This window comes from Zingiber officinale, chromosome 7A (genome assembly GCF_018446385.1).
Source record: "Zingiber officinale cultivar Zhangliang chromosome 7A, Zo_v1.1, whole genome shotgun sequence".
Taxonomy (NCBI): domain Eukaryota; kingdom Viridiplantae; phylum Streptophyta; class Magnoliopsida; order Zingiberales; family Zingiberaceae; genus Zingiber; species Zingiber officinale.
In genome coordinates, this window is record NC_055998.1 from 7,625,130 (window position 1) to 7,649,113 (window position 23,984).

A 23,984-nucleotide genomic window follows, 5' to 3' on the forward strand; every position below is an offset into this window, starting at 1 on the left:
CAAGAGATTCTCGGCAGAGGATCTTGCCTCTATTTTGCTCTAGCCCTTTTTAGCTTTTGCTCGAAGAGTTAGACACAAGAAAAAAATATTTTACACCGATTAAAAATTCATATAATTCATAGGGGCTAATTTAGTTGCTCCCTCAGAATGCCCGATCTTGTGTCAATAAGTGTGACTATTATGAAGGGCTAATTTGTATATCGAGAAGTTTTAGGAATTATTTATATAATGTGACAAACATATCCTACCCCATTTCCGGCTATCAGAGGAGCGGTTCTTTCCGTCCGCTGGTGCCCCTCCTCCTCCTCTCTAACTCCGGCCACCAACCCCTTTGGTATCCTTGGATACTCCGGCGGCTGTGGCGTGTTGCAGCTCCTCGCCGTCCAACAACGGAAGACTGCTTCCTAGACGCCCGCTGCGCGACGCCGCTACAGAGATCCCGGCGAAGCTGCCGACCAAGTCCCTCCCTTCTGCTCAAACCTGAGAGACAAGAGACACGGGGAATTACGGCGGCGACATACGCGTGAGTGTCGATCGAGAGGAATCTGGGCATGGTAGCGCGGGCGAGGCGGTTCTTCTTTACTGCGGCTTTGTACCAGTTCCTGAGCCTGTTGTATGGGACTTAGAATGTGCCAGCGTTTGCAGCTTGCTTGAGGTTCTGCAACCGACTCTCCTCTATCTCAGTAAATCAAACAAGTTAGAGAATATAATTCTGTTGATGAAGTTTCCAAGTAGTTTGTCATATTTCCCCAGTTAATAGCGTCATGATGAACATGAATGAGTTAAGTTCCCCATTATGGTTCTCCTATGGCGGTTCTGATTCTTCTGTAGCCATATCATCTTTCTTGCCCAATAGAGAGCAACCATACTCAATTCTTGCATCTCCAGAAAGAGAATTATTGGGCGAGTTACTTCTATGATTCCGTTGTCTCTTCCTACTGTTTCATCTGTTCAACCTTCTTCATCTTCCAATAAGCAAATACCTAAACATCTATTCAATCTAGAAGGAAGAATGAAAATGATAGAGCCTATAAATATCAGCAAAAATAATATTTTTATAGGTCTATATGTGAATACGAATAATATTTATTTTTCATTGATGGATGTGGCATTCTTATTTTCAAATCAACATGTAGCCATTTGAGTCTTATGTTTCCCTTTGATATGCCATTTGAATTTTGAAGCTTCAATTATTTCTTTAGGATATTCTTATTTCTAGTCCAAGAATGAGCTCATAACCTACTGATAGAAGTGGAACAATACTTTAAAGGCATGAATGTGCATTTTATAACGCTTAGTCTCAAATGATATGATTCCATCTGTATGCATGATCTATTTGCCATTTATATTATCATGCTGAAGTTATGGTGTTTTCATCAAGTAATGATTATGTTTGCTCACATGTTTCTGCATTTCTCTAGCTTCATTATTTATACAATATCCTAAAATACACATTTCATAGTGAATTGTTTAATATCATTTCTGCTAAGGTTGTGATATGAGAAATGACAACTTTTCTGATTTGTTCTTTTCAAGATAGAACTGACAATCTTTACTAGAAAAAAAAAAAACAGAATGGAATCATGAGAAATAAAGTGTTGATTTTATTTGCAGGTCTGAGTATTTTAGAAGAGTGAATTGCATAGTTTGTTACTATTACAGACTTGTTTATCGAGAACTAAAAAGTGCACCTTCGATGTATTCTGCTTAAACTGGTGCAGAGCTACTTCATTCATCAACTAAATTCCTTCCCAGCATAATGCCCTGCCTTTCTCCAATTCTGCCTTCTAATATCCATCTTCCTAGTTTCATAATTTCTATATCCAACAACATAAAATTTTCTGAACTTCCATTTAAACATTTCTTTAATCTGGATGTCCTGGAGTATCGAATGAAATTGCAAGTGTCAAAATGTTCACTCCAGTCTACATCAATTGGCCAAGATGGTGAATCTGATAACTGCTGCAAGAAAGAATCGAAGCTTATATGGACTAACATAGGATCTAATATAACAGAAGCACAGAAGAAGGCTATTTCCCAACTTCCTTTAAAGATGTCAAACCGCTGCAAGGCCCTTTTGAAGCGTATTATCTGTTTTTCTACAGAGACAGACAATTTATCCCTCCTCTTAGCTGTTTGGGTGAAAGCCATGAAACCTAGACGGGCTGATTGGTTGTCAGTTTTGAAACAGATCGAAAGGATGGAGCATCATCTACTTTTTGAGGTCAGTTCTTTACCTTCCTGTTACCAGCTATTTCACATATCATGTGTAATTTCTCCTCTCTTTTGTTCAATAATATTCGACTGAACTTGGCATATGCTGCTGATCATTTGGATGTTTCTTACCAATGTGATGGCTTATCAACCATTTTCCTTTCATGTGGTAATGACTGCTACCCTGTGTTCTAAGACAAGTTAAATCGATTAGAGTGGGAATGAAAGTGGTAGAGGAGACTAAATAAAACTATGGATAATATAATAAATTGATTTGAATTTATTAGTGACATAGGCATATAACCTTACAATTTGTATAGAATTCAATTGAGGGATAAAATTTATGTAGCCAACTTCAAAGGGTTGAGAGTTGTAACAAACACAACATTGATGATGAACAAGTCAAGTGCGTAAAGAAATATTCTTATTATTTTGTTATTCCTTTAAATTTAGTTTCAAAGATATTGTATAATCATAGTATTTGGTGTTCTCGTTATAGTAAGTTTCTGAATTAAAATATTCCCTTTCTTGGGTCTCTCCTCTCCTGCTTCTTATCTGGTTCTCCTCTCTATCTACTTTCTAACTTTTACTGCCTCAAGTTGCACTTAGGGCATGCATCCTTCATCTTAGAATTGTATGATAAGAACTTACCATCAAGTATCTCTTAATCTGACATATGCCTCAAGTTAGGTAATGGAATATGCACTGCTGGAAAATTCTTTTGAAGCCAATGTACGTGATTATACCAAATTGATCGGCCTGTATGCAAAGCAGAATCTCTTAGAAAATGCTGAAAGATCATTTTGTGCCATGAAGCAAAGAGGGTTCCCTTATGATCAGGTCACACTTACAGTCCTTATTCACATGTACAGCAAGGCTGGACATTTTGATCATGCCAAGGAAGCATTTGAAGAGATCGAACTACTTGGTGTACCTGTTGACAAACGAGCTTATGGCTCGATGATAATGGCTTATATCAGGGCTGAAATGCTTGAGAGTGCAGAAGCTTTATTGAAAGAACTGGAGGAACAAGAAATCTATCCACGAAAAGAAGTTTACAAGGCGCTACTTAGAGCTTATTCCAATAAAGGCAATGCTGGTGGGGCTCAAAAGGTTTTCGACTCAATACAGTTTGCTGGAATAGTTCCTGACAGTAGGCACTGTGCTCTACTCATAAGTGCCTACTGCATTGCTGGGCAGAGTGTAAAAGCGCGCACTGTATTGGAGAACATGAGACTTGCAGGCCTTGAACCCAATGACCGATGCATTGCCGTGATGCTGGGTGTTTATGAAAGGGAGAATGACTTGAATGCAGCACTCTCTTTTCTGATAGAACTGGAGCACGATGGCATTCTGGTTGCTGAAGAATCATCTCTAGTCTTGGCCAGGTGGTTTAGTAGGCTCGGAGTGGTGGGTGAGGTGCAGCAGATTTTGGTGGAGTTTGCTTCAAGAAGAGATGAATATTGCGCAACTCTTAATGCTTCAACAACAAAGAGTGGTAATGCTTCAAAAACCAAGAGAATGATGAAAAACAAGACTCCCATGTTACCAGTAAATGCTATTGTGTTATAGGTATCAGTCTTGATAGTCTCTTTGGAATACTCTGGTTGGAAGAATTTGATACAAGAGTTCAACTATGTTATAAAGGCATCCTATCGAAATAGCAAATGTATGCTCGATCGCGGAATCCTGTCGTGACCTTATCATGCACGTGCTAAAGCGCTTGGGTGCATCGCCAATGGGTTGCACAAGCACTCCTAATTTGGTGTGCTATGAATTTCTAACTGAAAGCCATTATCCTTGAAAATTCCTATTTGAAGTGACTTCTTAAGCTTTGTTTCAACTTATGTTAGATTCAAAACCTATTCTGAGTTTAGAAAAGAATTTCATGTATTAACAATTTCGCACAGGAGTAAATTGGCCTATGAAACATTTTTATTGTTTTTGCAAAAACAAAAACAAGGCCTTTCTGTTAGTTGAACTTAATTATATATTATCTATTACTTATTTTACTGCTTCGAGGCCCAATTCCGGATCGCCCTCACTTCCCTCTTTCGTTCTCCGCCTTTGTACGAGTACTTTCTCTCTCAGATTCAAGAAGAAAGCGAACATGAGAGAAAAATGTTGCAATGTCTGTTTCAAGTGAAATAAATTATTAATTCGGTATAAATTAAGCATTTAACCCAAATACTGAGAAACCATTCATCAGCATATGCAGATAAGCTTGGTGGAAATGGCTTTCATGTTTTTTATTAGCAATGAGAAGTACACAAGGAAACTCTAGATCAAGGTGCATTTTACAGGATAACTGTACACTCATAGCTTTAGACAGGGAAGATTTTACTAATCTAATGCTTTACATGGATCCCCCTCTTTCTTTTATCCTTCTCAACTTTCTTGGTTATTGATTAAATGACTAAAGGTGCTTTACATTGAACTTCCTTTGGACAGTACTACTCCAGTTTCAGGTTGTCACAAAGATGTCTGAGCTCAGGTCTCATCTCCATCCATGTCGAAAAGCTTGCTTCGGTGGGACAAGTGCAGTAAAGATAAGACCTGAAAGTGATCAGAAAAAAATATCGCCTGGAAGAAGAAAGAAACAAAGTGTCAAGACAACAATCATTCTAGAAGATGATAAATTCTTTGTTGGAAAAAATTGTAGAATATAGCCAGTGTAGAAACATATCAATTTCCTAATAACTCATGCTACACTTGTCTAAACAACAAAATATCAATGATTAATAGGGAAATTAAAAGTCAACCATCTGATCTACCAAATGGCATCCAGAGATTAAGTAACAAATATAGGGATCACATGTAAATAAAACTGAGATATATTTTTGATCCTCATGATAAAAGGTATCAGTACTGCTATACTGGTGCCAAAATGCCGAATCCATCATACTGCCTAGAAGTTTTCTTAGAATTTTTTCCAAGTCAATTAAAATCCTGAGCCAGTCCTTTTTCTAAAAGGTTTTTCTATTGTCTCTCTCTGGCCATACACATTGCTTTTTAGAAACTTTCATTTCACATCTTATTCTTGTCCAACTACAATTTCCAAGAGTCATGGTGTTATTTATTAACCTAATTCATTTAAAGGGAATAAACTTTTATGTTCTCTTTATTCATACAGATTTGCAATAAGTTTTTTCACCACCAGTTATTAAGGATAGGGCTCCAAATCTCCAGTTGAAAAACTAGTTAACCAATCATTGATCACGTAAAACTTTCTATACTAGGAATGGAGCAATTCACTTCAGTAGATGATTCCAAAAATAATCATCCCTAACATCAAGATGTATCTTGCTCTGATGACCTTGCTTTGTTAAGAATTGCTGACAGCATGAACTAATGAGTTCCTTGCGGGGCCAATGTCGTGATAAGTGAGTTAGAGACCACTGCTTCCAGCAATGAGGGAGAAACTATAACTGGCAACCTAACCTGACGGAATTGTGATTGTTGGGCGCCCTCTAGGCTCGAGTGGAGATACAAAAAAAAAATTCAAGGCTAACCATCCACAATAAAAAAATAAGAATATGGAACATAAGTTCAGCCTAAAAATTCCAAGAAGAGCTGCAATGATACAAGCTCTTCATTCCAAAAATCGAGCAGTTTGGTCACATGAAGGATCGTTGCAAATTCATTGTTCAGATCTGTTTCAGATTTCAAGCAGTTTGGGCATTTGAAAGGTCATTGCATATCAGTTTTTAATTTCACTGATAGTTGATAGTGCAGGCTTTCAGCAGTTTTTCATTTCACTGATAGTTGATGGTACAGGTTTGTTGCAAATTTTCGTTTCACTGATAGTTGATGGGGGCTCATTTAGATGAGAAAGCTAACCAATCATCTTGTCAAGTAATGATAGTTAATTCATCTTAAGCTTATAAAGCTCCTCTATCAATCGACAACTCATCATGTGGGACTAAATTGGGGGTGCTACAATCTCCCCCACTTAAATCTTGACAAACCTAAACCCTCAACTTATAGCCAAAATTCTCACTAATCATCTACATGTGGGGTCCATTGGCACATGCAATCCTTTCTAGTGCTTTAGCATGCATTGAATTAGATTATATCTAATATCAATTGTGATAACTCACTTAAATGAGAGAATTGACCTAAACCTATTAACTTGCAAACCCAACCAGCCCAATGTGCTTTAGATAAGTTAATAGTAGTTAATTCGTCCAAGCTTATAAAGTTCCTCACATGGAGGAGATAAAACTCTGAGTTGTCAAACAAACATTTAGGTTGGTAACCAAGACTGCTATCTTAATCATGGTGTATTTCATTGAAAGCAATTCCTACCATATTGTAGGTTTACTTATTTTGCTGCAGTAGGCCATTATTTAGGACTGTGAAAACGTTAATCTGTTGTCAAGGCAATGAGTTTAGGCCTAAATATCAGTTGAAGGAACCGTCAAGTAAAACCAAGAAGTAATTTTGGCTGGGAAAGTAATGACTAATTTGAAATGGATGCAACATTATACAAAATGAAAGCAATGAACAAGAAAGGCATTGCTTCGACAAGTTCTAGAGTTGTCCACAAATAGTGGTTGCAGTGTGACAGTACGATTTTAACATGCCATAGGACATTGTATTAATTTTGTTTCGATATTTTGTCATCAATATAAACTTTTAAGTCTATGTAACATCATCTCATTGTATTGTGATGCTAAATTGTGTTGATGCACAATGTCCATGTGTGTGCATGCAGAGGCGGAGGCAGAAATCTTGTCAAATCATCCAATTTGGAAAACGCATTCATCCTTGTGCCAAAGGAAGTTGGTTGGCTTTATGAAAAGGCAAGAGAATGCCACATGATTTTAAGTGAAATCGAAGTACAAGGAAGCATACCACATGTTGTCAATAATGGTTCAATTATCAATCAGCATCGACATAAACTAGTAACTAGAACTAGACTTCTTTTTAGTTATCTACTTTAGTATAATCGAGAAGATTTAGCGAACAAATTCTATCTTAATGTCAAATAAAAGGCTTCAGATAAGTAACAAAATCGCATTTAAATTCATATCTCAATTAACCAGTAACATTCAACCAATTAACAGCTGTGAAATGTCTAGTTAAAGTAATATATATTTTTAATTTTATATGGAAGTTTAATCTCATATATCCTGAGGCCATAGTCACTTCAGGAAAACAATGAGAACAGGTTTGATTCTGAAAATTCATGTGATATATCTCATCCACAGCTGTGAAATGTCTAGCTATATGGAAGTTTAATCTCATATATCCTGAGGTCATAGTCACTTCAGGAAAACAATGAGAACAGGCTTGATTCTGAAAATTCATGTGATATATCTCATCTACATAATTACCACATTTCACATTCCAATTCATGTCCTAGTCTAGGCAGAGTTGTCCAATTGATATGTGAAGGTATACTGACTAAACAGAAAATATTGACACCAAAAACAAGCAAGATTTTTTAGGGAAAAAAACTAACCTCAAAGCTTTAATCCCCATATCCATGAGGTAGGATCTATGCTCATCATCATCACTCGGACACTCATCAAGTTCTCTCTTATAATGCAATATGTCATCTCGCAGATGCCCAGCACCAGCACACCTAACACAAAGCCAAAGTAAGACATTATACATAAAAAAAAAAAAAGAGAGAGAAATAAACGCAGAATGAAAGGAAGAAAGACAGGAACACCCATAGTTTGGAGAGTGTCTAATGTGTATGAGCACTGCATATATTTTATATTCGCTGGAATAGGTGGAGCTAGTATTCATTTACCCTTCATGCCACTAATGCCACAGATTTGCCAATTATATGGTCACTTAGTTACTTCCTAAAAAGGCAACCAAATTATCACATCCATTTTGCAATTTTCCATCAGATGTTTCAGTGTGCACCAAAAATTTGATCACGACATCTTATTCATCTTGCAGTGCAATCTATTTCTGGTATTAGCTTAATATGAACATGCATGTAAAAAAATTCTATTTCTAGGCAATTACTATTAATCTCTGAGATATCCTCTCGATCATCTCAAATGATATAGTTATGTAAAACCATTTTGACAAGCTCCTCATAATTATGGTTCTTTACACCATTCATCCAAAGTTAGAACCTAACTCAAATATTGGGAGGCACCTCCATGCCCACATAATTTACATGACGATGTTGAGTGCATCTACCATGTCCATTCTAGACCCCCACAATAGGTAGAACTTAACCACTCAATTATTATCTAGAGGTTCTCATGAAAGTGGAGGAGTTTGATAGCGGAACAATGGAGTTCATATCGATAGATAAGACAAGAAGTCCAAATGTACCTTTTATGGAAAATTGAGCATGTCAAACATGATTTAATATATAATATGCAAGCACTATGCATTCGATCCACTGCATAGCACAAATACAATAAGCGAGAGCATTATACAAAGGTATATACAATCAACATTAAATAAAGTTTTATATTAGTATCCAAAGCATGTATTACTTGCAAAAACTATTAATTTAACACACAAATCACAAACTACTAATAAACTAGCCTAAGATTTTAAGTTATCTTAGTTTAGCTTAAATCAGTTTAAGTGAAGCAAATAAAGTATTAATTTCGCATATATAGGGTGCATATATCAAAGGCAGTAGCTACGAGGTAACCTTCAAAATTTGCTTATGTAGCTCAAGCTAGGACTTTCAAAACCATGATGCCAAGCATTTTGGTTACTCAGTCCATGACTATCTAGAAGATCATCCTTTACACAACATTCATGTGGCACAGTAGCCATATCTACTCAGAATGTTCATCTGCCCCATCTCCTCTAGCTCTACTATTTGGAAAATTTTGTAGCTGAAAAATTTAGTACTTGTGCTAAGTTGAACAAAAGATATTCGTATCATCCTTTGCCAGCTTTTAAAAACCAAAGTAGTAGTCACACAAAAGGAACTCAAACTTTGAAGTTCACGCAGAGCCCATAGCAACCAACGAAAGCATGAAGAACCTCATGAATCTTGAGAAGCTCAGGGAAGAGTGTTCAGATTGTTTTAACAGAGTTCTCCAATGTCAAGTTCCCAAAAAACACATTTTGGAAATTGCCAAGAGTTTAGGCAGATACCTATTGATGATATTGTCAACTTCATGCTTGCTTTGTGGTCCATGGACCAAAACTCTAGTAAGGCTTAAAATGTCACGGTAGTCACCCTGTTTTAATGCATCTACGCCATATGGCTGAAAATGCAAGGTGCCAATGGGTGAAGTTGATACAAAATGTGTCTCAACTGTCTGTTCTGTAGCAAATTTCTTGTCAGCACTAAGCCCAAGACATGTGATAGCCATTGCATATGAAACCCCTCCATATCCAGTATGTGAAATGAAAAGGTAATACCTAGCAAATCTGCAGAGATGAACTCCAACTAGTCAGCAAATAACAAAAAGAAAATAAAATAAAATTTCACAAGCAAGCCACATCACTTAATACGCACTCGTCTTTACAATATTGCATGGCATCAACATCCACAGCTAATGCTTCTCTTTCACTTGTAAGAGGGATCCTTTTATATTCAATTCTGTAGCCTTCATCTATCAGTGCTGCAAACACTTCTGCAGGGGTCTTAACATATTCTAATGAAATGTTTTCCCAATAACCAATCACACTTGTCCTTTTTGAAGCTGGGTTATAGTCTTCTCGATGAAGAAGCATCTGACCACCAGACTGTTTCACCTCAGTAAATATATCTTCTTTCATCCTTGCCTCCATGTGTTCCACCTGCACGAGAAGCATAATTACAATGCAGACATGGTGCATGACAGCATAAGCACTATAGCCATAATTACACTACTAACCAATGAACCAGAAATTCCGACATGTTTTAGTGTATCAACAGGGCGATCAAGTTCCCTAAGAACAAAAGGTGAACCATTGATATATACAACAGCTTCCTCTCTCAGATCTATAATGATGACCTTTTGGGAACGAGTTGTTGCAGAAAGATCTTTAGCACCTAAGTATGACAGAACTTCTCTCGCACCATCAACTGTTGGAGTTGCCATACTGTACACAGGATAAGCATCTACCTGAAAGATTGCATAGTAATGTTAAAATAGAAAATATATAGAGAATGATTCAAGCAACAAATTCCACCAGTATACTATATCCATTTAGAGATATCCTAAGTAATTGGCATACATGTGCAACCGTTAGTTAAGAGGTGATTTTGAACGAGGTACAAACAATTGTCATAGACATAGTTTAAGAAAACTTAAGAAATTATGATAGCATACTAAACTACTTGTGTCTAAAGAGGCTTTTTTCAGACTAATGCTTCAAATCCAGAGCCAGGCTTCTGATAAATGCTGGATCCTAAATCATATATATTACCATTGTTGCAGGATTTTAGGGAGTTCATTGTGGGCATTTATTCAAGGTTTCAGATACCTATTCCAATGTCCATTTGGGTTGGTTGGCAGAATAATAGGGTTCCTATGCTGACCATCATATCATGTGTTAATTAGTATGAGATGGTGTCAGTTGACAATGATCAGAAAGAAAGAAGCTCTTAGTCCCAGAGCTAAAAAGACTTCCTCTTTATCTCATATAGGGTTCATCTAGTTCATTGGATCAGTCGTCTACCAAAAGCTTCCTCTAGGCTCCTAAGTGAGTTAATTTGTTTTCAGAGCTTCAACATCCATTGCAACCTCTCACCAAGGTCTTGATAGCTAAATTCTCCACAGAACTGTTCCTCTTGCCAAGTATCAGCTGATGAACGAAACTCGGAACCATGGTTCTCCCTGATTGCTCAACATCATAGGGAGCTAAAGTTCAAAGATCAATTCATATTAAAAATATGAGTAATAATATTCTACCATTCATCAGCCTTTCCATAAATGTAGAGAGATGCAATTAGTTTTGGGATTCTGAACAAATTCTAGAACTAACTCAATCAGATCAGTTCTTCTATAAATTTTTTTTATAGGCTAAGCATAGAGTGCTCATCCAACAAAAATTAGAAAATAGATATGGTTAACAACCTTCAAAGTTCAGCCACCTTGTTCCTCTGTTCTCTGAAGTTTGATCATCAAATATGAATAAACATTGAACAGAACAAATGGAGATTAGATAGTGTTATAAATAACTATTCTTTAATTAGAGCACTTCAATCCACTAAACCTGACACTCACGTAAACAAAGGGCTCATTATTCTTGTAAGTCATAGCCATAATGGTCTCGACAATGGTGTTTATTGTGAACCAAATCAACCACAGCTGTTAATTCAGAGCATTAGCAAGCCCCATCGCGCAGAAACAAATGGTGTGAGAAAGAAAATTAGAGAGGTTGATAGGTAGAATTCAAGAGCTTAGAGTGCAGCTGCAGTCCATAAGTCGCTTCTCCATCTCCATGACACGAGTCAAGAGATAGTAAAATATCCTACTGCATGTTCATAACCTTTACAAAATACATGAGAGCAAAGTAACAGGCAATCTTACAAGGATGAAAAGAATGGATTCCAAGACAAGTTCAGCGATTCAGCCTAACCCCCTCATACTAAAGGTAACAAGTAATGGCAGTTAATTGAACAAGTTGCAAGCTAAAAATGTTTGAATTAGCTCGATGACTTACAAATGAGGAGTTGTCATAATTTCATGATATTGAAGTTATAGAACACCTCAACAAACATTCCTTGGAAAAATCTAACATATATTTCCAAAAAGAACAACTACAGTTAACCCCTATTAGCTAAAATAAAAACAGTTTATGCCAATGTAAAAGAAAGTAATTACTCAATTTAACAAATTCAGCAATTAACATACCTTATATACGTTAGGTGTGCCCTTAAACTGCTTCCAACTTGAGGTTTTCTGTCCAGGGAAAAAATACATTTTCAGTATGGAACCTTTGCCCAAGACAGACCCATTGCGTGACTTGACTATCGCATCCATCACTACATCACCATGCATAGACCCAAACAGTGCTTTTGGTTCTTCCTGGATTCAAATGAGAAGAAAATTTTAATCAATTGATATACATGTGCACAAGAATCATGCATTATCTAATTTAACTATTAGATGAAATCTTTTACAGGGGTAGGGAGAAATCGTCCAGGGCGTAATCTTATGCTCCATTTCATGGTTTGAATCTCAGGCCTCTTGTGCAGCCATGTTTTGAACAAAGTTTTAGTTATTCCTTGCCCACAAAAACCATCAAAAGCTTCACTTCCAAGATATGCTGAGAAAGCGATTAATTTGAAGTACCGTTCCAAATATTCAGCACTTCGATTTAAAGCAACCCTCTTTACTCTTGGCTCCACATGCTGTTGATTGATCACCTTTCTGTATTGAAGAACTGCTTGACGTATGTTCTGTAAAGCTGAACATCTGTCGATGATAGCATCCAAAGCTTCCCTGCATTCAATCCCATTGTCAAAGAGTCTTGTTATCTTCCTTAGTAGAAGGATGTTATCAATGCCAAATTTGTGGTGTGGTTCACGTCCATCCATAGATTTTAGAAAAGTTGAAATTGGTGAACCATTTTCACCAATGGTTTCTTCACCACTAGAGCAATCAGCATCCAGTTGTTCATTGCAACCATCATCCCGCTGCATCTTCATAGGTTTTCCATGATCAATCCGAAGCTTGACAAGACAAGCAATCACAGTGCCTGTAGTTGTCCGGCCACGGCCCATCTGTTGGAAACATGGTTATTAATTATGCAAAATAACACCATTAGGATTTGATTACTCATGACAATCCAAGCAATTACAAGAAGAGCATACCTGGCAATTGAACACAAAAGAAGTGTCCTTGGGGGCTGAAGCAATATTTGATGCTATTCTGTCAAAATCTGAACTTTTAGGAGCTTTACCATCAGTAATAGGAACACGTGCATATTGAATTGGACCTTCAAATTCTAGACATTTGAAGACCTCTAATGGAGTGTGAATAGATTCAGCATCTATATGTTCCCACGCATCAAATATTTGTCCGTCATCTGTCTCATGAATTACCATTATTGCACCTCCATAACATTCTGCCTCCCGAAGAATATCCTCTTTTAATCGAGCTTCCATTCTCTCAACTCTCTCACAGTCAATCCCCTGACAAAACAGCACTTTAGGTACTTATGGTAAAAAAAAAATCATCCTTTTCATGTTTGAATTGAGGAATCCATGATTTCAGGTCACAAAACCTCGAACATTGTAAGTTAAGCCCAAAATAAGTTTCAGACAATTTGTGAATGTTGGATAGATGAGATTGTCGAGATAAATATAAGTGGCAATACTCTGTTTATATTGTGTCCACCAATATTACAGATAACTGAGGTTGAGGTTCTGCAATCCTCCCAATCTAGTTAAGTTATATATTTACAATGCAAAAGTTACAAGATTAAGGTCAATACTCACCGTTTGAAGATGATAATCAATTAAACTAGAAGCAATTAAATATTAGCATATAGTCTGATTCAATTAAACAAATTCTAAAGGACAAATAAGTCAGTGTAGTTGTGGAATAAGAGTGGCGAAGGTGAAGAGAAGGCAATGTAAGATCCACTTGTCTATTCAACTACCTAGAAGCAATTCCTCAACTGAAACAAAATGCAATGGTAGGTGAGATCAAAAGGAGAAAAAAAATATGCCCAGAAATAAAATCATTATGATCATCAAGCATCTCAATTATTTGGGGTTAGCTACATGAATCTTATCCTTCTTTAAGTTTCAGCTATATCACTATTAATATTCACATATATTTATAGGTTTAGACAATTTTATCGTTGTTAGTCTAGGCTTAACGCACCGTCAAAACTTTTCCATCCAAACTTGTAATCAGCATCATAGGAAATAAAACAGGTTGAGGAAAAAAGATCAAGAAATAGATTATAAATTGGTATTATAGGAAAAGCCAAATATAAAAATTGTAGTAGATTTCATTGTCTAGGCTTAACACAACTATTTGCGCTTGTGCTTTCACTAGTCCTGTCAGGGAATCACTTTTGTCCTTAATCACTAGTCCTCAAAGTGATTTCATTGTCTCAACTCTCTCATTATCCTTTTTTTTCAGGACTAGTGATTAGCATCAGAAATTTTATTTATAAAAAAAAAAAAATGGGATGAAGAAAAGACTGGAGAAATGTGTAATAAATTGGAATTATAGGAAAAACTAAATATAAAATTGGAATTGGTAAAGGCCAAAGGGATAATGCTTGCACTTCTTTTTAAAGAATAGGGAAACACCTGCTGAATTTATGGTCTTATCAGACATTTCTAGTATATCTTAGGTTAGATTCATATCCATAAACATTTCCATGCTATAAGACAGATAACTTTAAAGTGCATGAAATTGCAGTATATATGGAGTAACAAATTACCCTGTATTCAAGCATGTTTTTGTATGTAGCATATAGAACAATAAATTACCGTGTATTCAAGCATGTTTTTGTATGGCCTTTCCACCTCACGCAACACAAAGGGTTTCCCATTAATATATATAACAGGTTCTTCTCTCATATTGTGCCAGAAAACAGAGTATCCACCATTACTTCTAATTTGCTGAATCACAGCTCGAATACCATCGACTGTTGGGTTTGCGACACCATAAACTGGAAACCCTGGAACTTGACGAAAATTAGGTGCACCATCCACTCTTTCATGCAAACTAAGATTCTGACACCCAGGGCAGTGGTCACTTTTCAAGACTGTTTGACTTCCCAGAACTTCTCCATTCCTCATAGCAGCAACCATACCCATTTCGTAAGGACAACCATCAGTAGATACAGCAATGTTATTTAAAGAAGGCCTCGAAATTGAGTACCCAAGGGCACCCATTGGATCTCTCCTTAGCAATCTGCAAAGAAAGTAACCATATCAAAATAGCCAATATGTAAAAAGATTTGAAATAACTCATTTCAACAGTAGCAAGTCAACATGGTTAGGCACGTTCAAGAATTCAATAGCTTTGCATAATGCAAGATGACATGAAGACCATTAGAGGACAAGGTTGATGGGTATTTCAAAGCTTCTAACTTGCTCCTGACAATATCAAAAAAAAGTATAATATACTATAAGCAAAGAATTGGATGGAAAAACATAGGGAGCATATAAATTATTATAGGTTGTTATATACAGTCACAGGTTCCATATATTCTTGTTAAGGCATTATCATTCTGTGGTCACAAGGTTGTAGAAAATTTACCGTGAAAATGTTGGATAGAACTTGCCTTTTGTAATAAAGATAAGTAAATAAAATAAAATAAAATAAACCTACTAACCATCATGACTATTTCTTGGTACAAATTAACCAGAAATATTTATCAAACTTCTGGTTTTAGAAAGAAGCTCATTCAGCCACATGTGCATATGCTGTGCTTCATTACTACCTTATGTAATGTCATTACATAATAGATTTAATAAGCATAAATCTTGGCAATATAACTCATATGCAGTAACATTGATTTTGTCCTTAATCCCACTCATCCCACTTCCCAACTAACTTTTTAGTAATATAGAAGTGTGAAGTAGCTGAATCAATGCTATAATGTTTTACTTGAAGAATTAAAGAAGATAAGAATGAAAGAGATTTTTGATGCAAAAAATGATGTATGAAGAAATGGTTACATGATGTTGTAGAACATGTGAAGATCAAATCTAAATTGAGCTGACAGGAGACTTAATTTGAACTCAATAGCAAATGCAGATCTTGTTTGCATTAACATGAAACATGTAAATAACATTAATACATGCAAAATTTAGCAGAAACATGGATTGTTTAAAGATAAAAATGGTTAAGTTCTTAAAGATTATTTAGATTATAATTTCCAAGAAAGTAAATAATGATCAGGAAGTTTTAAGTAATGAATATATCAATATATCTCTGATAGATAACCTGCGAAGTATGCTATAGAGTTCAGGCCTAGCTTTCATCCACTCAGAAAAACTCATTTGATCGGATGAAATGGAAAGAACAGCAGCTCTCTGTGTGTGGATGAACACAGCAAAGCAGATGAGAAAGTAGTAGCGCTCCAAATACTCAACAAAAAAAGAAAGTAATGCCTCCCGCTTCATTTCATCTGGCTGGCGAAAAATTTTATTCCCATAGGTAGCAATTGCATCTCTTAGGTTCTGTTGAAAAAGTCAATCAATCAATTATTATCGTTAAAGATCTATACTCACATGATAATTCCTGACTCAATAACACCGAGTTCGAACACAGAAATGAGTTCCAAAGTAAAGCACCTAAATCTATATGAACAAGGCAAACAATCTTCAATTATTAATCAAGTTATACCTGCATAGAATCACACATGTCAATGACTTTATCCACTTGTTTCTTGGCTTCTGCACCACCCTAAAGCATTGAAGACAGACATCTCATAAGATTGATTCCGTGAGAGGACAAATCACATAAATAGACCAACTGAAGAAAGGTGCAATTTACCTCTAGAACACGAATTAGACTTCTAATTACAGCATATTCACCTCTTTTTGCATCTTCAGAGCTCTGGCCACGGTCAGTGACATCAGAACCAGAAGCAAATATTTTTCCAATAGAAGTAGACCGTGAAATACCTATTGTTGAAAATCAGTTATTACACATATAAGTATAAAAACTTGAGTTGAACAAACAAAGGATCAAATTCTTGAGTAGCGTAAATATTCAAAATTAACTAATAAAGAGAAAAAACTATGCAGAGGTAAGAAGCACTAATTCATACTAGATAAAAGGAAGGACATCAATAACAACATGGAGAGACTTCAGCCTTCAGGAAAGCTTCTCAATTATCAAGATTAAAATATGATGAAGGTCATTACAATCGCCTGACAGGTTACAATCAAGTGGATTAAGTTATTTCAAAAACCAAAAAAAAGTTCACCTGATGCTCCAATTCGGTTAAGATATACCAAAGTGGCTATCACCATACCAGTCGTTGTTCGTCCTCGCCCCATCTGACAGTTGAAAAGTATTTCTGTATCTAAACTGACTTGAGACATACTATGTACCTGCATCACGGTGGAATTTCATATGTACATTCCAAATCCAAACTGACATAATTTATTTTCACAATTTTAATATCATAACATATAGACTGTTATGAAAAGAATGAAAAGTACTAGAGTCTAGAGGTACTTTTCAATTCCATAATTAAATTGAAATTAAAATATTTTTTCATTAAAAAAACATTTCATTCTAGAATAATCATTGATACAAATTATTTGAAATCCAAATTCGAAGAGACACAAATAGAACACCAAATATCGTAATGAAGTAAAGAGCAACATGTAGAAGCATATGTTTTGACTCAAGGACTGAAAATATTTCTTTATTTAAAAGGATTTAGGGAGACAAAAGAGATTGAAACTGCAATTCATGAAGAAGAGCTACAAGCAGCCTGTTATGCAATCCCTGATCCCCTCACAATCTAGAAGCAGCAACTCTGCTTCTGAGAGGAAGACAACAGCAGAAGATCTCCTAATTACGGGAAGAAATTCGACATGGTGGAAGACACTAGCAACAATGCATTTGGGAGATGTAAAAAGCAGCAGATGCGACCAGCAAATCTCCCATTCTGGGAACTGGACAGAGATGGAGGATGACATAAGCAGAATCATAACCTAGGTAGCCCTCTCTACAAATATAGTCCTTGTGCACATTATTACCACCAGGTCCTCAAACATATTGCCTAACGAACATAAGGGAATATAAATGTAACATTCAATTATGCAGGATACAGATATTTAAAGTTTACACATTAATTTCAAGTTAATGCATGCTAGCTATAGTAAGAGTTTACAGGATCCTTAATGGGATTTTCTTTGGCCTAAATACCATACCATCCTATTTTCAATTGAATGAAACTCAAGATATGTCATTCTTGAGAAGCAACAAAGAACACCTCCACCAACTAAGTAGCTTATGCTTTATAATATGTACATAAAAGTAATTGTACGATTTACTCAAAATTTAATAGCTACATATATGCATAGTCTACATAAAGGACAAGTCTAAATAAAACCAAAGTAAATCTGTCAACCTTATTAGATAATATAAATTACTAACTGCTGCATTTGCAATCTTACACAATCATGATTTCATATATACATACAAGAGGGAAATTCCAAGGTATGCAACAGCAAAGTTAAGCGTAACCATGTTATCCTTCCTAATCTAGAGAAAAAAATCAAAATCTTCTGCATCTACTCATCTGCAACCTAAGCTGAGCATACATCCAACAAGATGCCAGGACTGATTATAATTAATTAGATGATAATATGAAACAACACCTGGTTCTAGTGTCTGATGGAATCACCAGAATCAAAAGACGAGAGAGTACTAAATTTGGATGTTGAAGTTCAGAAGAAACTGATGGTGACAAAATAGGCTTGTGATGTTTTATGATTGAAATAATCCCCGTTGAGAGATTCAGAAACACTGCATATGGTGCATTATACCTCAGTAGGGTTGTGCAGGTGAAGCTTCAGAAAAACCACAGAATAGATAATCAATTTTACAAATTTGCAGGTGTAGATACCCAAGCTTAGCGTGTCAAAATATTTTAAGTTTTTACCAATGACAGGGTATCTCTAGGCAAAAGATAACTTTATCAGTGGCCTTTATTGAGCCAAGAAAATAGAAAATGGTAGCTGCTCAAAGAGACATCATAGTAGGTTCCGAACATGGATTAAAATCTCAACCTAATTCCACGTCCATGCTGATATTGGGGCTAAAGCGTGTCAAGATATTTTAAGTTTTACCAATGACAGGGTATCTCAAGGCAAAAAGTAGGATAGTCAGTGGCTTTTATTGAGCCAAGAAAATAGAAAATGGTAGCTGATCAAAGAGACATCACAGTAGATTATGAACATGGATTAAAATCTCAACCTAATTCAGCATCCATGTTGATGTTGGGCAGAACCATGACAGTGGAAGGCTGTTTCTCCTCCTCTAGGCACAAGGTAGGATATTCAATGACTTTCATTGAGCAAAGGAAATAGAAAATGGTATCAAAGGGGCATCATAGTTTATTCTGAATATGGACAAACTCCTCCTCAAAACGACTAACACCGACTATTGAAATGACATGAAACTATCTCGTTTCAGTCGGGGACCGAAACCCTAGCTTGGAACAATATTTTAAACCTTACTTCGTAAAAATATAAATATTCATTAAAATCATTAATAAGACAACATTGTGCTTGGGAAATAAAGTTTGATCATGAATAGTCTAAGCAATAGCAGCAGTAGAATATGCCCACGGTGAGAATAGGTTGACATGCAATAAGAAGTTGGTAACTTCCAATTTGCTGAAATAGTAACTGACCAAATCATCAAAATCTCCTTCTTTAGGGGACTTTTCATCCGTAATAGGGATACGCTCATAATCAACAAGATATCCTTCTTTCTGTAGCTCCTCATAAACCTAAAAGAATATTAAGCATCTAAAAAATTTAGAACATTAAGGAATGGATCATATATGACCCCACATCAAATATCAAATTTGGTACCTCCAGAGGTGTTTTAATAGAGTTAGGCATCACCGGCTCCCATTGGTCCACCATCTGACCATCTGGAAGTTCATCAGTAACAAGGATTTTATTCCCATACCTGTTTAAAATATATCCAACAAGAAAAAAAATTACTCATATAATCATTGTCACAAGGCAATTGAAGGTTGCATATTTAAGTGCATACCTAGCAGCTTCCACCAAAATGTCTTCTTTGAGCCGAAATTCCATTTGCTCAAGTCTCACTCTGTTGATTCCCTGGAATTTCATGATAACTGATTTGAAGACAATACAAACAGGAAACTGAACTTCACTGATATTTAGAAAATCATGATCTCATCGAGAATAGCACTTTGTTTAGCAACTATCTTCTTGTTAGTACTTCCAAAAAATAGGCAACATAAATTAAGTTCTTTTTTCTTGGTTGGTTTCCGGTTTCTAAAAAGACCTCTAGCTTCTAAAAAAATAGGCAATCAATCTCTAATTTGTACAAAATTAGAGCAAAAGATGAAGGGCGAGGGAGTATGTCATCAAACAAACAATGGTTCCATCAGGCTATATACCATGCTCAGTTGGCTTGATGTAGTCTAGACAACATTTCAGAAGAAACATTGCTAGAAGATCAGTGAAGAGGACTCATCAGATAATTAATGTTCAAAGTGATAGCTCCATCATAATCAAAAAGCATCTTAAACCATTGAAGGTCCCCCCGGGAAAACTTGCCATAATTGTTATTATATAGTAACAACAAAAAAAGATTGATCTAAATATCAAAGTTCATTCACAATGCATTTTTTATTACAGACCGTGTACTCAAGATTGGAGAAAGGGTTCTCAACATCTCGTAGAACAAAGGGACGGTTATTGATGTAGATCACCTGGTTAAACAAGTGAAGATCATTAAGAAAATGAGACCTACAATGAAAAAATTTTACAGTAAATTCTCTTCATATTTCACCCTTATTCACTTAAATGATCAGATGGATCTTACAGGCTCTTCTCGGAGATTGTGCCAAAGTACTCTTTTTTGCTTGGTTTGCTTTCTTGCCCCAATATGATCAAGCACATTCTGTATCCCATCTATTGTCGGTATTGCAACTCCATGCACATGCAAGGAACCAGCCTAAAAAAGTAACAATCACTTAATCAGAATAAAAGAGTACTAGAAAAGGCATACATGTGCAGAATCTGAATAGAATAATGATGCAGAAGATATTGGACCATGTGAGAGATTTAGTAACAAACTCCATTAGTACAATTAGGCATTCAGCGGAAAAAAAATGTGTGCATAGAGAAGCATGACATCGTTGCATGCATTAGACATTGATTTTCAGCATTCAACATATCTAAAGCTAGACTAGAAACACTATAGATAGAAAAGTCATTCTCTTTTTAAACTCTTTGTAACCATGGAAGATATTTTGAAGAATATATAGCACCATCTAATTGAGATATCCTCTAATTAGCCAAGTAAATTAATATTTATTTTGATTCAAATTACTGCAATAAAAGGAAGCTGGTTAGCCATATGTATAATTTCCATAAACTTGATGTCTTCAAAGCTTGGAACCAAATTTATTTTCTTAATCTAGTTGGTTTCCCAACGAGAAGTTAAAACATTATACAAGTTTCTTTGTGGACATATTAATAGGAACATTTATGTTGCACAAACAGTGGTCAATGTTTATTAACCATCATAGTCAATTGCTCACATTTGAAACATGATAAAACTTGATAAGTTAACAAGGGCATGATAGTAATCTGCAATCTCCACCTAAATGTCAAGTTGGGTACTACTGACAAGAAGTCTGAAATTATTATTTGAAGATTCTTATTTTTGTCAATAGCGGTTATATGAGAAAAAAAGTAAACGTGAAAAGTGGCAAGATATCAGTCTGTCCTCACTTTGTCTAAGATATAACAAGTTCCTCAGTCAAGTAACTAATGCAATTTTAACTGTTACCGCCTTATTCAGCGAACAAGGTTAGAGCATTTAGACAAAAGAAGGAATAAATATGAACTCATAATAAGCTGCAAGTTTTGTGATTGTCAACACAAACATGTTTACAGTTATTTAAGGAAAACATGTTCAAATCGTCAAAAGACAGTGGAAAAGAAATTGGAGTTCAAGAAAACAACAGCATGTTCGGAATGACGAGCACAAAACAGCATAGACGGCCTCGTGATTAAACATCAAAGTACCCCACCAATGTTGGCAAATTTAATATTGCGGATATAACGAACAAAGAGCTTGATTTTTCTATAGAAAACAAAAAAGTTTAAGTATAGACATCTTTGTTGCGAATGATGAACACGAGTCAGCCAGACAGTTAACCGCCCATGACAATCCGTTGGGGCTCTACCGCCAACCTCTCATGACTCTATCGCTGCTTTAGGCATCACGATTTGGATGTAGATGCAGAGATAAACATGAAAAAGTGCGAAGCGAGGCGGTCAATTGTAGACACACCTGCAGGCCAGGCAATCAGAGAAGAAAGAGCGAAGCCGACGTGAAGGGGGGGCGCAGTTAGGAATAGAGAGGAGCAAGAGCAAAGATGAAGCAACCGACCTGGCGATAATTTGGGGCTCCGTCTATCTGGGGTTTCAAGCTCCTGTTCTGGCATCCGGGGAAGTGGTCGCTCTTGAGGATGGTCTTCTTCCCGAGGACGGAACCTCCGCGGTAGTTCATAACCTGCTCCGCGGAAGCCGGCATCGTCGCAACTCTCGATCGCTCGCTCGATCGCTGTCTAGAACGCCGAGTCGGCTTCGAGCGCAGCGGGAAAGAAAGGAGGCAGCGAGGAGGAGGAGGAGGAGGAGGAGAAAGAGGGGAAGAAAGGATTAGGGCAAATGGAACGATGGCCGAATGGAGGAGGGCAGCCGTTGGCGCTCTCCTTTAGTTATATTGCTCGTGGAGGGCGTTGGACGCAGGCGGATCACGTAGTGTATTAAAAATGCGCTGGCTATAAACAGCAAAGGGGGGCGAGCGCGGGGCGTAGCGTGAGAGGAGATACCGACCATAGATAAGGCATATTCCAACCTCTGGCTGGCGCAGCTGCTTATTAGTGGAGTATTAATTATGACCGGTTTAGTAGCTTTATCTAAAACCAATTAATTTTTTATTCGAAAATGAATTAGTTTTTTTTTAAAAACAAAATAATTAAATTTTTGGCTAATAGCTGTTGCATACTTTAGAACGACAGACAGTGGCAAATATCGCTTTTATTACGTTGGCGACGGTCGGTGTAAGTGGAAGCTTATATTATGTGGACGTGGAAATCACATGTCTAAATTAATTTTATTTGATAGCAGCAGAGGAAGGAAAGCAACGGGAACTGGTCGGTTGTCGCTCACGCACTGAAGGAATTTGCTTTTCCCTTTGTTGTCCACACGTTTTAAAGGCGTTTTAAAGAGTTGTTGGACATGCTATAATTTCTTTACTACTATCGGAATTTCTTAACTATTATTATTATTATTAATGTTAATAGAAGAATAGTCTATTCGATGCATCGTCAGAGTGATCGTGTCTGGATTCGAATCCGTTGGAACAAATGTTAGAATAAGTTTAGACCTGGAATGGCGATCTCGTGTCCAATTGTTGGCAGCAAATGCGATTGTTTGTTCACAGCACACAGGTGATGAATAATGGATGGCACAGCACACAGGTGGGGAATGGGCAATCAAGACACACGTGACGACCTTTTTTTTAGTTGAATTGTTTGCTTGTTTGAAAACGTGTAGGTGCCATGCGCCACTGCATTTAAATAAAAATATTGCACGGAGATAAGAGTATATATATATATTTATTTATTTATCTTTCTTGTTTACTGGAAGAGAAGGAGATGTTTTTTTTTAATGATTAGACATCTATTTGATTTAAGCGGAAGAAAAGACAAATTTGAGTTCACTAAATTACTTACGTATAAGAAGGAAAAAAATCTTTCTTTTGTCCCAAGGGTGAGTAAAATTTTAATTAAATTGAATAAATAAACTAAATTGACCGAAATTAAAAGTAAAAAATTCGATTAATTTAAAAATTCAGTTTTTTCTTAAAATATTAATTATATCAATTAATCAATTCAATTTTAATTTTAAAAATCAAAATTTGATTAAATCGATTAAGCTGATATTATAAATTGAACCGATGTCCAATTGATTGGTGCTAGTTCCTTTGTTGAGTATTGTGATATTCCCAAATCGATTGGGGGCTAGTTCCTTCATGATTTCTTCACTATAAATCCATTCCCAATAGATTGGTGATATTGAAATCGATTGTCCAGATCGAAAATTTTCGTTATTTCAATTA

The 23,984-nt window shown here is 36.2% G+C and overlaps 2 protein-coding genes across 2 annotated transcripts; one reads left to right on the forward strand and one right to left on the reverse strand.

Moving 5' to 3' along the window:
- The first annotated feature begins 240 nt into the window (after positions 1-240).
- Positions 241-3,851, forward strand: LOC122000879 (pentatricopeptide repeat-containing protein At1g01970-like). The gene is made up of 3 exons (XM_042555368.1): positions 241-655; positions 1,615-2,224; positions 2,905-3,851. The coding sequence occupies exons 2-3, from the start codon at positions 1,760-1,762 to the stop codon at positions 3,784-3,786; spliced, it is 1,347 nt and encodes a 448-aa protein (XP_042411302.1). The 5' UTR covers positions 241-655; positions 1,615-1,759; the 3' UTR covers positions 3,787-3,851.
- A 587-nt stretch (positions 3,852-4,438) lies between these two features.
- Positions 4,439-22,658, reverse strand: LOC122000881 (paladin-like). The gene is made up of 19 exons (XM_042555369.1): positions 22,251-22,658; positions 20,673-20,804; positions 20,488-20,559; positions 19,869-19,939; positions 19,682-19,781; positions 19,498-19,596; positions 17,053-17,179; positions 16,617-16,747; positions 16,467-16,526; positions 16,065-16,300; positions 14,600-15,026; positions 12,962-13,282; positions 12,269-12,871; positions 12,000-12,173; positions 10,035-10,265; positions 9,674-9,957; positions 9,307-9,585; positions 7,682-7,804; positions 4,439-4,797 (listed from the first exon to the last, which is right to left on the reverse strand). The coding sequence occupies exons 1-19, from the start codon at positions 22,392-22,394 to the stop codon at positions 4,668-4,670; spliced, it is 3,744 nt and encodes a 1,247-aa protein (XP_042411303.1). The 5' UTR covers positions 22,395-22,658; the 3' UTR covers positions 4,439-4,667.
- Between the last annotated feature and the right edge of the window lie 1,326 nt (positions 22,659-23,984).